The 16751-nt window shown below is 40.2% G+C and overlaps 1 protein-coding gene across 9 annotated transcripts in view; it reads left to right on the plus strand.

Moving 5' to 3' along the window:
• TCF12 (transcription factor 12) overlaps positions 1 to 11086 on the plus strand; it is a 373813-nt gene extending 362727 nt beyond the window's left edge. For all 9 annotated transcript variants that reach the window (XM_027569322.2, XM_027569325.2, XM_027569324.2 and 6 more), the window contains 2 exons: positions 6022 to 6175; positions 9574 to 11086. In XM_027569322.2, coding sequence (XP_027425123.1) covers positions 6022 to 6164 — 143 coding nt within the window. In that variant the 3' untranslated portion in view covers positions 6165 to 6175; positions 9574 to 11086. The remainder of the gene's footprint in view (positions 1 to 6021; positions 6176 to 9573) is intronic.
• Positions 11087 to 16751: the final 5665 nt, after the last annotated feature.

Below are 16751 nucleotides of genomic sequence, written 5' to 3' on the forward strand. Positions count from 1 at the left end.
GGGTGGATTTTATTCAATCACTTGTAAGATTTTACTTTGTAGTGGTTCCATGTAAGTAGCTAGGACAGAAAAGCTGAGTCTGAGAGAAGATGTAACAGCTAAGCTCATCCAACTGCCTGATAACTTTCTGGTCACTGTTAAGGGGTACTGACTTTTTTGTGGAGTTCTGGAAAGCTCTATATAAGGAGCCATTGACTGATTAGAGTTTGAACAGAATTTAAAATACACTGACTGTAACTTCAGTTAAGGGCTGCTTTCATATTCATAAAAGCTTACCTTCCTCCCATCCTCAGACTCTGGGCTTCAAAGCCCAGAGCTTTTATTTTATGTCTTTAATGTAAAAGCCTTGGGATTCATTCAAGATCCTTCTTGAAAGGCACTCTGATGGCTGTTTGTCAAAGAGGATTTAGAACCCTTCATGCAGCCCACATACCTCTGCCTTGCTATGGCAGCACCTTTAGAGGTTAGTATGACCACTGTCTTCTCTGGGCATTACCTCCAGCAGTTTTGAGTTATTTGAATAACCTGTTTACATCTGAGAGCCTTTTCATTCCTACAAGCGTTCTACCCAGCAGTCCCTGGGCCCAGCAGTTTCTATAAAGAGGTACATTTTGTTTACATGACTACTTTGGGCATTCCCTGCACTCTTTCTCCACACCTTCTGGTTTGGGATAGTGCTTCAAGACTGTATCTGGCTATCCACAACCTGTCATCCCTGGACAAGTGTCTATATCAGGAGGGCAACCAGCAGTGTATTCTGGAGAAGAGCAGAAGGAGTGGCTTCCCTTCTGAGCCTCAGATTTTGCCAGAGCACTTTTTGTGCCTTGGTACTTCACATACCAAATTCTACTTGATCCCTGCCATTGCCAATTTAAACCTTTCCTTTATGACAACTATAATGTCAACATTACAATTTTACTAATCCTCAATAGATTTTACATATTACTTTGAAGTTTCTACTCTCACCTTTACTAACGATTAGATTAGTGGTCAGACATTTCCTCCTCAAAGTTTCACAGGTCCGCTCAATCAGCTTACTTCTCTTCCAGTAATAATTTAGGGACAATAGAACTATTAGGATTTTAGTTTCCTGGTCTTTTAGTAAGTTTGAAGATAAATGAGCTAAGACAGTGGTTCCCAAATCTGGCTGGTCCCAGAATCACCTGAGGCTTTTCCTTTTCCCAAATTTCCAGACCCTACCCTTAGGAGATTTTAATTTAGTTGCAGTGATACAGTAATACATAGTAGTCTTAGCATAGTCATTGATAATACTCCTTACTAAATCTTCACTGAAATGATTAAAAATAGTATTAATCCACAAGGACAGATGGGAGAAAAGATTGTAATATCCAAATCAGAGAGCAAAATATGTATGTAAGATGGAAAGTAGACAGAGTATGGTAATTGACTTATTTAGACAGAAGAAATTAAGTGGGGCAGGGAGGAATACCAACAAGAAGTAGATCATTTTGTCTCACAAAACTCCAGAACACAAGCAGGGGGAGTGGGAGAGAAAGAAGCAGGCTTCCCCCAAAAGGCCCTATTCTTTGGAGGTGCTAATATTGGAGAAGGCATTACCTGCAAACAGGAAGATTAACCAAAGGTTTGTCTGCTGTGAAAAAATTGGACCCCTCATCAAAATATCATCAGACTTCTAGACAAATAATGCTGGATTCCAGGAGATAGTAGGGCAGTGACTTCAAAATTCTAAGGAAAAAATCATTTTTAACCTAGAAGTCTACATCTCCCCAAACCATTAATCAGAGGGTGAAGATAGAATAAAGATATTTTGGATATGCAAAGACTTTAAAATTTTACCTCCTAGGGGTGCCTGGGTGGCTCAGTCATTAAGCATCTGCCTTCGGCTCAGGTCATGATCCCAGGGTCCAGGGATCGAGCCCCACATCGGGCTCTCTGCTCAGCGGGAAGCCTGCTTCTCCCTCTCCCACTCCCCCTGCTTGTGTTCCCTCTCTCACTGTCTCTCTCTGTCAAATAAATGAATAAAATCTTAAAAAAAAAAAAAATTTTTTTTACCTCCTACATACATGTTCTCAGAAAGCTTCTGGAATGTATGCTTTAGCCAAATAAGGACATAATCAATAAAGACAAAGGTATATGATCCAAGAAACAAAGACTCTAACACAAGAGAGCATCAAAAGGAAATCTCATGACAAGATCTAGTAGGCCTAGAAAACCAATGTGCCTACACATTGAAATTAGAAGATGGTGGGGCACCTGTGTGGCTCATTCGGTTAAGCTTGTGACTTCAGCTCAGGTTGTGATCTCAGGGTCCTGGGATCAAGCTCCCCGCTGAGTGGGGAGTCTGCTTCTCCCTTTGCCCTTCCCCCTGCTTGTGCTCTGTCTCTCTCTAAAATAAATAAAATCTTAAAAAAAAAAATAGAAGTTGGCTAGCTGCAGGGCGCCTGGGTGGCTCAGTTGGTTAAGCGACTGCCTTCGGCTCAGGTCATGATCCTGGAGTCTTGGGATCGAGTCCCGCATCAGGTTCCCTGCTTGGCAGGGAGTCTGCTTCTCCCTCTGACCCTCCCCCTCTCTCATGTGCTCTCTCTCTCTCTCTCTCTCATTCTCTCTCTCAAATAAATAAATAAAATCTTTAAAAGAAAAAAAATTAAAAAAAAAAAAGTTGGCTAGCTGCAGAAGAAAGAAAGGGATTTTTCCCAATTTTCTTTCCAGGGTAAGAAAATGGAATTAATAGATGAAATGATGGTATGTTTGAGATTTGGGGGCAGGGGGGGAATGTTGATAGGCATTTGTTAGATCTATTGAAGCATGGATCGGGGACAAAATCAGCACTACTAGCAAATGAAAAGCAAGGCAACTATTAACTTCAGGAAAAACAAACAGTCATACGAGCAAGGAAACAATGTAAAATTCTTGACTTGCAAGTATGTCCCCATAGTTATTATAACAAATATTTATCTAGTCATAATAATGTAAGAAGTGACTATGCAGTTAGCCAAAATTTGAGCTTTATTTTTTTTTAAAGATTTTATTTATTTGACAGAGACACAGCAAGAGAAGGAACACAAGCAGGGGGAGTGGGAGAGGAAGAAGCAGGCTTCCCGCTGAGTAGGGAGCCCAATGTGGGGCTCGATCCCAGGACCCCGGGATCATGACCTTAGCTGAAGGCAGATGCTTAACAACTGAGTCACCCAGGCACCCCAAAATTTGAGTTTTAGATACATTGAGAAGATGGTATTTTAAGAGAGCCAAGTCCTCAATTACATACCCAAAGTCAGTAATAGAATTACTGTAATTGAAATGTGGGAAAGACAATCACTTTTCATGTCCTGCAGGTAATGTCTGCTCACCTGTACATCAGGCCTTCTGGCTACTTAATACATTTGCCATGGGCTGCTCACACACACCAGAAGGTATTAAAAGACAACACTAGCATCTGCCTCTTTTGGATCAAAGCTCACTTCACATTTTCTAGAGCTTATTCTCTTGGTTCTTATAGCCCTGAGTGTTCTTTGTCTGACTAACCGTAGAAATCTTGCAAGATGTTGCCTAACTTGAGTTTTTGGCTCTGGTCCTCTCTAGCTATTCTGATCGTGCCTGCTAAATCCTTGTGTGACACAGGGTCATAGTTAGCTAAGAGCAGTGTTTTTTATGAGATAAATGTGAACCTGTTTCAATTGGAAAACTTTCAAATCTCACTTTCTCCTCTTTGGATTTAACATGTTAATTTATGCTCTCTTTTCAGTCTCTCCAGTCATTATATGAGACTGCTCCCTGCACAGCAAAGGGACATGACACCTAATAAAAGAACTCTAATTATTAGTTAGAAGTGCACATTTACTTGTTAAGAAAATAATTCCCGAAATTTTTACATAATGATGAACATGGCTTTTTATTTTACTACTTATCCTAATAATAAGTGTGTACCTTTCTTTCTTCATTGATCTTCCTCATAGTTGAAGAGGCTTTATGTCTTTTCCTAAATGCAGGGGCTGAGAAAATAAGAACTCTAAAATGAAATTTTATCATTGTGCATGAGTAATAGTCAATAGAATCAGCTGAGTTAACCATAATAAAGTCTTTTGTCTACTCTTTTTTTAAACTCAGAAGTGACTATAAATATGTGTTGTAAGTGCATGTTCAAATACATTTTACTTGGCTTAGAGGAAGTACATAAAAAAAGAAGAATCCTGCTGTGTTGCATTCAGCTGGCCATTTCAAGAAAATCTAACAAAATTCACAACTTCTACAAAATACAGTTTTCATTATAGACTAACTTTTTTCCAGATTTTTTCTTTAAAGATTTTATTTTTAAGTAGTCTCCACACCCAGCATGGGACTTAAACTTACGACACCAAGATCAGGAGTCATATGCTACACCACCTGAACCAGCCAGGTGCCCCAAGATTTTATTTTATTTTATTTTTAAAGATTTTATTTATTTATTTGATAGACAGCAAGAGAGGGAACACAAGCAGGGGGAGTGGGAGAGGGAGAAGCAGGCTTCCCACCGAGCAGGGAGCCCGATGCGGGGCTCGATCCCAGGACCCTGGGACCATGACCTGAGCCAAAGGCAGACGCCTAATGACTGAGCCACCCAGGCGCCCCCCCAAGATTTTATTTTTAAGCAATCTCCACACCCAGTTTGTGGCTCGAACCCACCACCCCAAGATCAAGAGTCCCACGCTCCACTGACTAAGCCAGCCAGGCACCCCTTCATTACAGACTAATTTTAAGTGATCCTTTTATATTACATTCATTAGGACATTTTTAATCAGTTTATAAAAATACATGTAACAACTTTTCACTTATACTTTATGATATCAGAAACAAAAAACGAACTAGAAGCTGTCATGGGTTAGATATCTTGTGCTTAAAACACATTTAAGGGGGCACCTGGGTGGCTCAGATGGTTGGGAATCTGCCTTCGGCTCAGGTCATGATCTCCAGGTCCTGGGATCAAGCCCCAAGTCGGGGTCTGCTTCTGCCTCTCCCTCTGCTCATGCTCTCTCTCTCTCTCTCTCTGTATCTTTCTGTTTCAGATGAATAAATAAAAGCTTTAAAATAAATAAATACATACATATATACTCATTTAAGGAAAAGATATCATGAAAAATAATTCCCAAGTGGATTTTGATCCAGTGGGTCTCCAGTCCAATGGCTTTTCTTTCCCTTTATTTCACATAGTAAGACCCCCTACTCTTGAAAATGCCCACTTCAAAAATTCCATCTAGTTGTCTCTGCTATCTTATATACAAAGCAGTAGAGGTTTTTATCACCCTTTTAATCACACCTCTAGCAGTAGAAAGAACTATTCGATCATCTCGTTCTACATATAAAAGTAGAAAAGCAAGGTAGTATGCCAGCTACCTCTTTCTCTTGAGGAGTTGGCACATTTTTTATAGAGGAATGGCTGTGGGTATCTATTTTTTTTAATTTTTTATTGTTATGTTAATCACCATACATCATTAGTTTTTGATGTAGTGTTCCATGATTCATTGTTTGTGCATAACACCCAGTGCTCCACGCAGAACGTGCCCTCTTTAATTGTGGGTATCTATTTTATCATTTTCTAAGCTGATAAAATTCTAGATAAGGCACAGATGTCTCTCTCCAGGTACATAAGAGAATGTCAGCATTCATATCAATCCAGTGTACCATATCTTAGGACACTGAGGAGATTTGGTAGACTAACAACAGCACTTGCCAAAATGTTTGAGTAAAGCAGTAAAAGAACTGCCTTTACCTTTAGATATTGATATAGATCAAATCAAACCCTAGAAGACTACATCAGAAGCAGAATAAGAAGAAAACACCAAATACTCACTAAAAAACATAAGCTTAGAGGCTTATTTAATCTGAGGGTTTATGTGAGCACATCATTGTTACCTGTGTAATGTTATTCAGTGTGGGAATGAAATTGCTGAGAGTGATAATCCCCATAGAAAGAAAACATAAGAGCAATTTGTTCAGTTTAAGACCTAAGAGGTCTTATTCCTAACTTATGACTATAACGATAAAAATTATTTTTCCCTGTTTCAGAGAGGAACCTTAACCCCAAAGCAGCCTGCCTTAAGAGAAGGGAAGAAGAAAAAGTTTCTGCCGTATCGGCAGAGCCGCCAACCACACTGCCAGGAACCCATCCTGGGCTTAGTGAAACTACCAACCCTATGGGTCATATGTAAACATCAGCCAGGTAAGTGTGGGAATGAAAAGGAAGTGCAAGGAAATTACTTGATTCATCTTAAACTAAGCTAGAACCTTTGAACAGAATTCTCTGGTGGCAGTGGTCATGGTAAATGTCACAGGTAATTTGAAATCCCAAACAGTTTACCTTTCTGTTGTATAACCATACTTAGAGAGCCAATGTCCTTTAAAATCACATTACTATTCAAAGTGTGATAGTATCTTGTAATTTACAAAGAATTTGGGTTCTCCTGCTCTGGATCATCATGTATATGATCTCACATGAATACTACTCTGATCCAAGAAGAAAATAGTGCAGTGACTAATCTGTCAAATAACTTTTGCTACCACTCATAGTCTTCATTCTCAACCAGTTTTCTCTTAACCATCTACCTCTTCTTGTCATGAAATCTTTATACACAAAAGAGTTACTGCTTGCTTCCATTTGGATCAGCTATGCATCTTCTCTCATAAGCATGTAAGCATATCAGTTACGCCTTCTGGAATCTACTAATGAATGTAAAGGTATTACATCTGATAGAACCACAGTGCCCTTCTCTCTGGAATTTTACATGTTGAAAAACTGTTTTTATCTTTCCCTTATGGATTAAACACAATTCACTTCCTTAACGATTTTTTGTTTAACAGTGTGACAAGGGTAATATGAGGTTGTTGCCCAAGTAGTTAATGTGAATGATCTTTTTTCTTAAAGATAGACATTTACATGATCTATAACAACCTAAATTGTAGTTATTATTTAGGTGGCAGAAGTTAATATAGAATGTAATTAAATATTTTAACTAGCAGCATGGATTAGGAATACCTCTGGGAACTTCATTTTTTATAATCTGCCTGCAGCAGTGTGTAGTTCTTTTCCCAATTTCATCAGCATGTTAAAAGCAGTAAATAAAAGTGAATGAATGGGAGGTGTGGAGCACAAAAAAAAATATCAAGTGCAATTTCATTTGGTCAGCTTTGTAGCTATCTCATTCTGAGCTGAAAATCTGGAATTTGATATTTTGTAAACTACAAACATAACTCACCTTTTCCTGAAGAATTTGGTTCCTACCACCTCTGTATATATCATTCCTAAGATCAAACTAGACCAAAACTGAAGAGTTAATTTGGGAGGGACGCCTGGGTGGCTCACTCAGTTAAGCGGCTGCCTTCGGCTCAGGTCATGATCCGAGGGTCCTGGGATCAAGTCCCGCATCGGGCTCCTTGCTCAGCAGGGAGCCTGCTTCTCCCTCTGCCTGTAGCTCCCCCTGCTTGTACTCTCTCTCTCTAACAAATAAATTTTTAAAAATCTTTAAAAAAAAAAAAGTTAATTTGGGGACAAACGGAAGAAGGGTTAATGTGACTAAGTGTCAGTTATACTTGTAACACTAGCACGCTGGAGAAAACTAACCCACCTCCCCCACAAAACAATACCCAGCAACCTAATAGATTATGCAGGTCAAAGAGACTTCAGGCAAGAGTTAGTTAACGTACAATTCCTTTAAAACTCATGCCACTGTTGCATATTTTGTGGAAAATATAGAATATCATGAAAAGATAATTTTGTTCAAAAATAGACTTTAATGTTTTAAAATAACATGCCATTGTTTTTCAATGTTTCTAAATTGGCAACTCATTTTAAAGAAGAGTGATGAGGTAACTTGTTATGCTCAGGTCCCAGGTAGCCACCGGGCTATGAAAAGAGCACTTTTTTTTTTTTTTTCTCAAAGATTTTATTTGACAGAAACACAGCGAGAGAGGGAACACAAGCAGGGGGAGTGGGAGAGGGAGAAGCAGGCCTCCAGCCAAGCAGGGAGCCCGATGCGGGGCTCAATCCCAGAACCCCGGGACCACGACCCAAGCTGAAGGCAGACGCCTAACGACTGAGCCACCCAGGCGCCCCTGAAAAGAGCACTTGACATTGAGTTGTCACATTTGTCACAGAGCCTCTGTCTGTCTCTAGTACCCATTTCCTCTTACTCTCTTCCTGGTCTCTCTCCCTACCTCACCTCTCTCTCCCTCCCCTGTTTACTTCCTATTCTTTTACTGCTTCCATATCTAATACTGCTTTCATGTCTCTATCCTTATCTCAAGAATGAGGAAATTCCACCGCTTAAGTTAAAATTAAACCTGGGCATTCTCACCTATCAAAAAGAGATGAAGAATCCTTTAAAAAAAAAAAAGTTTCAGGGTTATAAGAAATGTAGCAAATTTAGTTGGTTCCATAAAATTTTATAGGTTAAGTGTTTATTATCTTAACATATGTTTTAACGGTTGCTAATTTCAAAAAGGTGGTTGTCTGGTTTCACCTTATAACCTTCAGTTCTTTATAGAACTGAATAACATTAAAAACCAGCAAAAGACTGGGCAGCAGGAAAATGACTGCTAGAACTAAAATGGCTGATAAATGATCACAGAATGACTGACTATAAAAGCACAGAATTTACCACCACATGATATAAGGCCAGGTAGCTTTGAGTATCTCGGTTATCCATTTCTAAGAGCATAACTCTTATAAAACAGTACTGTGGTTATTGTTAAATAAAGAAGTGAAAGGTATGATTCTTTGTAAAATTACTTTCATCAAAAGTGGCTAAAATGGAAAATTTCAGTGTTTACTACTAGGTAAATTGAGACTGTTAAGTGTATAAAATTTGTACTAATACCAGTAAAGTTTAATCATTCATTCATTCATTGAACAAACATTTACTGAGGACCTTCTGTGAACCAGGAACAGGAACCATTGTGAAAACAAATACCAGGGGCGCCTGGGTGGCTCAGTCGTTAAGCGTCTGCCTTGGGCCCAGGTCACGGTCCCAGGGTCCTGGGATCGAACCCCGCATCGGGCTCCCTGCTCACCGGGAAGCCTGCTTCTCCCTCTCCCACTCCCCCTGCTTGTGTTCCCTCTCTCGCTGTCTCTGTCAGATAAATAAATAAAATCTTAAAAAAAACAAAACAAATACCAAATGGTCCTGCCTTCAGAAACTTTCAGTTTAGAGGAGGTGTAAACTATTAAGACAATATGGTAGACTAGATGTATCAGTAGGTGAATGCTTTACCATCGTCTCTCCGTTGAAAAATGGATGAGTGGAACCTCAGAATTCAGGTATTGGCAACTTGAATGTTGCCAAAATAGAAGTTTGCATAATTGCCCCAGCTGTTGTATAATCCTGTATCTTTTGATTTCTATAATCACATGATCTCCTTTAAAAATCTTACACTATTTCAATTACACCTTAAAAGAAATTCTGAAGCTCTTTTATAAGTCATTTAGCAGACTGCTAATTTAGTATAAACCTGGGTATAAATGAGGAATATCAATATCAACTTGTTTTTTTGGGGGGAGGTATTTATTTTTAATGATGATGTCCTAACTGGTTCTGTTCTTTCCCTTGACTCTCCCTGCCACAGTTCCAGAGTTATCAGTAGGCTAGATAGAAGGTGACCTCTCCTCATAAGGACTTGGACAACTCAGATTATCTGAAGACACAAACCTGCTAGGAGGGAGAAGAAAAAACAAAACACTTGAAGCAAGAAACTCAAATGTAATCCTACGATCAAAGCAACTGGTCAACACTTCCATCAGAAGTGAAGATAGGAAGCTCATCAGATAGAACGTCAGCCCATGAAATGTTTGCAACATATCACTTTGTTGCAAGCAGTGTGTCGCTTCTGCACAATCAGAGACTGTCTCGATCTCTCCACTCATCGTGGAAGTTGCCTTGTGCCTAAACTGAATTGACAAATGCATTGTAACTACAAATTTTATTTATTGTTATGGAACTGTAAGGTCTACATATAAAGGGAAAAAGTTAATGTGGAAAGCTGATCTAAACTCAGCTGATGCCAGCATTCGTTAAAGCTGTTCACGTGCAGAACAAAGCAGTGACAACCATTGGCCCTTAGCATTCCCGGCATACCTATTAGTGTCTTAAAAAGGAAGGGAAAAGTCTTTTGTTTGCCCTCTCCTATCCTTTTGCCATATGAATAGTGTTTTCCATGAAATAGGAAAATATTACTTGGTATAGCATTTCTTTCGCTCTCATTTTTTCATTCATTTTTATTTTCTCTTTGTGGGTGTTATATTTGGTCTCTGAATCTGAATAGTTTATGGTCACAATCCAGAATCCTCATGTAGTCCTATGTGCTTTGCATATTTACCTTACAAAGATAAACAGAGACCATCTGTGACCATAGCCTAGCTAAGATTTTAAAGGGGAAATTTTGTCCCCTAGATTTTCCCCAAAATAAACATTGCTTTATTTCTAATAATAACCAAGACTTTTCAAGCTTCTAGATTTCATAGTAAAGCTTGTAATAGCAAGAGTGTAAATTACAAGGGAAGAATCTACTTCTTAGAAATTGCTTTGTTTTCCAAGCAGTAAGTACTACATATAGTACTTGTAAAGTGTTAGCTGTAAAGTAAGCACAAAAATGGATTTAAAATATAAAGAAGATTTCAGGCTGTGATTATGGTGACCGTAACAAAACCCGGTAGTCACCAAGGCAGGTAGTGTGATAAATGAACACACCACTCTGAGGCTAATTACCAAATGGAATACAAGAGCAGTGGTCACCCGTGTTTCCTTATCATCGCCTTTATTTCTCTGTCACTTGGATGGCTGGTCAATGGGGAGGAATTCAGTGGGTGATTTAATCAACCACAAACCATCTGCCCCCGTCCCAAGAAGATGAGCCAGATTAGCCGTAAACCAGTGCTTGTCAGTCCATCTTAGCACAGTACGTTAAGGCACCCCTCTGTTTCTAATCCTTAAGAGTTGTTTTTTAAGATATCATAATCACTTTGAACTTCCATGAAATCTGTCTTCCACCACAACAGCCCTGGGAGAGAAAAACATGCTAAACAAGGTTGTCTTGGCTTAATAATTCCTTATGGCCAGTATCAACAAAGGCAGTCAGCACACAGAAGAAAGGACCCAAATCACTCTGTAACTTTAAAGATTTCTGTTAATTTGAAAGAACAAAAACAATTAAGACAGGACTTCAGATCCTCCAATCAGGATGATTCCTAACGAATCTGTCTTTTGTGAACTTAGTGGACTTTTTGGTTACTTTAATTTGCATATATTCTCCAATTACATCAGACTCTATCTGTGGCCTTGTTCTTCATTTCAGTGTTAATCAGCTAAACAGAAGTTGTTGCTTATGATGTGTGAGTGAGCATACGCCACTGCCTGGCCTTTTTTTCTTCAGAGCTTGTTGTCTTTTTCGCTATATTAGACTTTGCAGTATGCCCAGAAGCTTTCCTTCATAAAATAGAAAGAAAAAACATTTGGCTTATTTTTCACTGTAGCTAGTCTTTTATACAATAATCTTGTAAGAAAATTTCTTGAATTCTAAATATTACTCTTTCTAGATTTTTGAAATCGAAAAGTTTTCAGTAAAAAGTTTCTTACTTTATTTTATTATATTAGGTAGTAAAAATGTAGGGTTATTTACCATAACCTGTTCATTAATATCAGAAATTTACAATAGCATTTTAAGACCATAGTAGGATTCTAGCATACCGTGTAGTACCTATGGAGTATTGTAAGAGCTAATTGTCCGAGATGAATTGCTTCTCATCTTGTTCTCCAGTTTCCATTGTTGGTTTATTGCCGATTTGTATCCTGTGTCAAATTCAAGGTATTATTGATAAACCTTTTCAACCAGCAGCAAGAAGTTCAAAATTTTTTCTGTCACTGTAACAGAAAACACAATATGTATATAACATTTATGTAGCAATAAATGTGCCATCTTTTTTTTTAACATAGTAAACTAGTGAGTTTTTTATATTCCTCTCTTAAAGAATAATGCATTTTGTTCTCTTCTCCATCTCATTCCTCCCACACTGCTTTTCTTTTTTCCTCCAGCTTTATAGAGATATAATTGACATTATACCATTGTTTAGGTAAGTTTAAGGTGGACGATATTATGATTTGAGATCTGTATATATTGCAAAATGACTACCATAGTAAGGTTAGTTAACATACCTAGCGCCTCACATAATTGCTTTTTTGTGTGTGTGGTGAGAATTTTTAAGGCTTACAGAGCTTTTCATAATCTGCATTATCTACATTATCTGGGAAGCCCATCAGGACAGAATCAGGCTTGTGGAACTAAGTTGGTAATCTACTCTGTAGTTGCCCTGGCTTGTGTATTTCTCCCCTTGCCCTCTCTACGGATAGTGGCCTTTTAGCCTTTTTCTGGAGGTTGACCAAACAGTGATTAGTAGTTAAAATCTGCTCTCTTGCAGATTAAGAGAAAAGCGAAGGATGGAAAAACACTCAAAGGAGGCTTTTCAAATTAACATTTTTCAAAATTCTTCATGTTTTATATCCCTTTTCTTACAAAAAGCCTCTGTCGTAAGTAAAGACTGGTATTATTTACTGTTTTCAAGTAGAAAATTCTGTTTTCATCTAGATTTTCACACACAATGCCACCTACCCATCACCACCAAAAATATGCATAGAGACTATCCATGAGGACTTAATGCCAAGCAAGAACCTGAGACAAACTGTAGACAAACTTTTTTGGACAAACTTTCAGTAATGTAGGGCCTGTGTGTAAGAAACGCATGGTTGTGGGCGCCTGGGTGGCTCAGATGGTTGAGTGTCTGCCTTCGGCTCAGGTCGTAATCCCAGAGTTCTGGGATCGAGTCCCACATCGGGCTCCCTGCTCCTTGGGAGCCTGCTTCTCCCTCTGCCTCTCTCTCTCTCTCTCTCTCTCTCTCTCTCTCTCTCTCTCTCTCTCTCTCTCTCCCCCGCCCATCTCTCATGAATAAATAAATAAAATCTTTAAAAAAAAAAACATAACAATAAAAAAATTAAAAAAAAAAACATGGTTGTGATCACACCCTCTTGGGATCCTGGCAAATTGCTTTTCTTGGTTAATTGTAAAGACCACTGTTCACAATGGAGGCCCAACAGATCATTTTACTAATTGTGGGATATGATGAAAGCAATTAAACATTGTACTTTGATTTCTTTTTATACAAAACAGTAAACTAAGTAAAAAGCTCTAAGAAGAAAATATAGAATGTTAGAGCTGAAATGACATCTAGACACCATCTCATCAACTACCTCATTAATAGATTATAAAAAAACTGAGGCCCAGAGAGGTTGTATGTCTCCAAGAGCACGTGATCAGTAAAAGATCAAGACATTTAAAACTTCGACAAAATCTCCCTGCCTTTATTTTCTCTCTATCGATATTTAGGCTGATTTTATTCAGTGGCTTTGTTTTTGCTTCCTCTACCACATTTTTTTCTCTTGTTTTTCCTCTCCTCTGGTTCCTATATTTTTTTCTTCTATGGAAACTCAAAATTTAAGTCACATCATGTATACATGTGTGTGTACTGTTTGCGTGCGTCAAGATTAAAGAGTATTAGCTTTGGCATCAAACAGTCCTCAGTTCAAATCCAAGCTCATCTAATTAGCTCCATTTCCTCACCTGAAAAAATGGGAGATAGGTATTAGAATTGTGTAAGTATTGAATGAAACAATGTATGGAAAGCTCTTACCACAGTTCCTTTCACATAAGTACTCAATAAATGATAAATATTTTTTAAATAATTGGTAGCTTTCCTTAAAACCAGCTCCCAGGATGATTCCTCATTAGCCATCCTGTGAGAGGTAATGGTGGTCCAGTCAACCCCAAGTGATGTTGACCCATCTTTGCAGTGGTCTGCATTCTTTTGGGGCAATCCAAAGAAACATTTATTTTCAGCACCCTCCTATGGCTACAATTTATGAGGACTAGGACTATTTTTTAAGCCTTCACATTTTAAGAGCAAGCCGGTAGGCTTTGGCTGGTCACATTGTGTGGGTTGGCAGCTGTGTCAGTTTGGGTCCTCAGGAAGCAGATGCCAACATGGAGTTAGAGGAATTTGTTAGCAGTAGTACCAGTGGGAAACAAAAGCGAAAGGAATCAGGCATAGCCAGGGAATGGCCTTACCATGATGCAGGTCTGACATCTGAAAGAAGAGGAGAAGGAAAAAGGATTAGGTAGGAAGAGCCTCAGGCTGCCTCAAGAGAATCCCAAGCAGTCCGATGGAGTCCACGAAGATTGTTCATTGAGGGTCTTGCACTGGGCAGAAATGGTAGGGTAGGAATGTGCCTGTTGTGGCCAACCATTTCCTGGGAGTCACCTGGGAAGACAGAGCTCAGAAACACGGCAGCAAAGGTGCTGCCCCTGGATGCTGACCACCAACTCCCCCGACAGGTTCTCCCTTGAGGGGAGATGGAGATGACCCGCCACGGCTTCCACAGCACCTCACCGCTACTTCCTACAAACGGCAAAACCCAGAGGGTTTGCGGAGCAGTCACTGGGATCGTAGCTCATCGCAACAGGCTGATCAGTATTTGAAAAACTGCCATTCCACATTCAAGTAAACCTATACGTGTTACTGAGAAGGATGAACCCCATTCCTCCATTTTTGTGAGCTGTGATGCAGACTGGTGAATTTCTTCAGGTTGCTGTGTCCACAATGTTCAGGGGACATTGTGATAAGTCCCTGCCTACTGGATGGGCATCTTTGTAGCCACCCGGGTTTGGAAGGCGACAATGCCCTCATCTTTTTGGGGTGTTCCCCTATGAGTGTCCCCAGCCCCAGGAGCTCTTACTCTGCCCTATACTGGGCATGCATGTCCATGGGACTAGAAATAACCTTGTCTTCTTTTTCTTTCCCTCTTAAATCAATTATTCCAGAAGGCAACCCGAAAGGGTTTTTCTGTTCCCTGTGGCCTAGACTGCCAGGCTTTTTTTTTTAAGATTATTTACTCAGTTATTTGAGAGAGCATGAGCAGGGGGGAGGAACAGACTCCCCGCTGAGTAGAGAGCCCGACATGGGGCTCGATCCCAGGACCCCAAGATCATGACCCGAGCCAAAGGCAGACACACTCAACCAACTTAGCCACCCAGGTAACCCCTAGACCTCTAGTCTTTTCCAAAAACTGATACGGGGTACTGCTGCATGCTGCTAGGTTCTCCTTTCTCACTACTAAGGGTCGATGCTCCACTAGACAGAGTCCTTGCTAAAGTCTCCAGGCTTTCTCGGCCTTTTATGTTAGGCACTGTAAACACAATGCCCCAGGCCTCCAAGCCCTTCAAAGACTGTGAAAACATTTGCAACCTGAAAAAAATATTATGGAGCTGAAAGATAAAAAACTGCAAAAATGGGGGCACCTGGGTGGCTCAGTCCATTAAGCAACCAACTCTTGATTTTGGCTTAGGGTCGTGGTCTCAGGGTCTTGAGATGGACCCTGGTGTTGGGCTCCACACTCAGTGGGAGGTCTGCTCGAGATTTGCTCTCTCCTCTCCCTCTGCCCCTCCCCTCACCCCCATGGCATGAGCTTGCTCGCTCTCTCAAAAAAAATTAAACTGTAAAAATGAAAGTAATTTTAAAAGTTACCTCAAAATTTCATAGCAAAGTAAAATTACTTTTCAATGTGGGATTTGAGCTCACTTTAATGTATTTGTTTGGGCGGGTGGTTTACAAGATTTTATTTTTAAGTAATCTACACCCAACTTGGGGCTCGAACTCACAACCCTGAGGTCAAGAGTCACATGCTCTACCAGCTGAGCCAGGCAGGTGCCCCTTAACATATTTGATAAGATAGAGACTAGGACTTCCAAAGGTCATAAAACCATTTTGGGTTTCTTCAATTCCACAGTCTCTTTCAGTCACCACTTGTTCTTCTCTGTTTCTTTATTATCTCCTTGGGAAGAAACAGAACACTTGTCTTCCCCTCTTGGAGGAAAGCCCATTTCTTTATCTCTGAAGATCTAACCCAGTGCCGGCCTAGGCCATGAGGACCCCCAGGGACAGCACAGATATTTTTAGGAGCTCTAAACAGACCCCTTTTCCCCTGCTCCCAGGCAGGGTCCCTAGGGACCCTATGAGATTTTTTTTCTTTTTTTTTTTTTTGCTTTCTCCCATTTCCCTGGCCTTCAACAGCCCTTTTTTTTCTTCAAGCCCAAGTCTCTTCTCCACGACCGTTGGTCCTTGACGGGCCAAGGTGGCAGCCCCATGTTGGGAGCAGGCTGTGGCAGGGCCTCTGGACCACCTTGACCTGAAATATGACCCAGTCATTTGCCATGATGGTTTTTCTCCATCTTCTGAGTCCTCCCAGTGACCACCCTCGCAGCTTGGAGAGATTGGTGTTTCAAAGCAGCACAGTAAGGAAGCTCCAACCTCTGCCTTGTAGGGCCTCGGGCATTCGAAAGCCCTGCCCTGTGGGGGCCACCTCACACTCAAAGGTGCAGGCTAGAGGATGCTGACGCCTCCATCCAGTCAGACTGGGCCACCACACCTACTCATTCCAGGCCTCCCCCAGGCCATTCCACCTCACCCTCATTAAAGCCTGTGCTGAAAGGGGCAGGGTTGTTTTTCAGATTCTCAGCAGTGAGTTATTGATCAACGCTGATAGTGTGAGGAGCTTGATCTCACCCCGGGCTGGCAGAGATTAATTAGCTTGATTCCCAAGCATAATTCCTAATTAGGCATAGGAAGAAAAGAAAGAAAACACAAAGGAACAATTCTTTCCCAAGAACCACCAACTTTCTTCCTGTCCAGGGCTGGAGGGGGA

This window comes from Zalophus californianus, chromosome 6 (assembly GCF_009762305.2).
Source record: "Zalophus californianus isolate mZalCal1 chromosome 6, mZalCal1.pri.v2, whole genome shotgun sequence".
NCBI classification, from domain to species: domain Eukaryota; kingdom Metazoa; phylum Chordata; class Mammalia; order Carnivora; family Otariidae; genus Zalophus; species Zalophus californianus.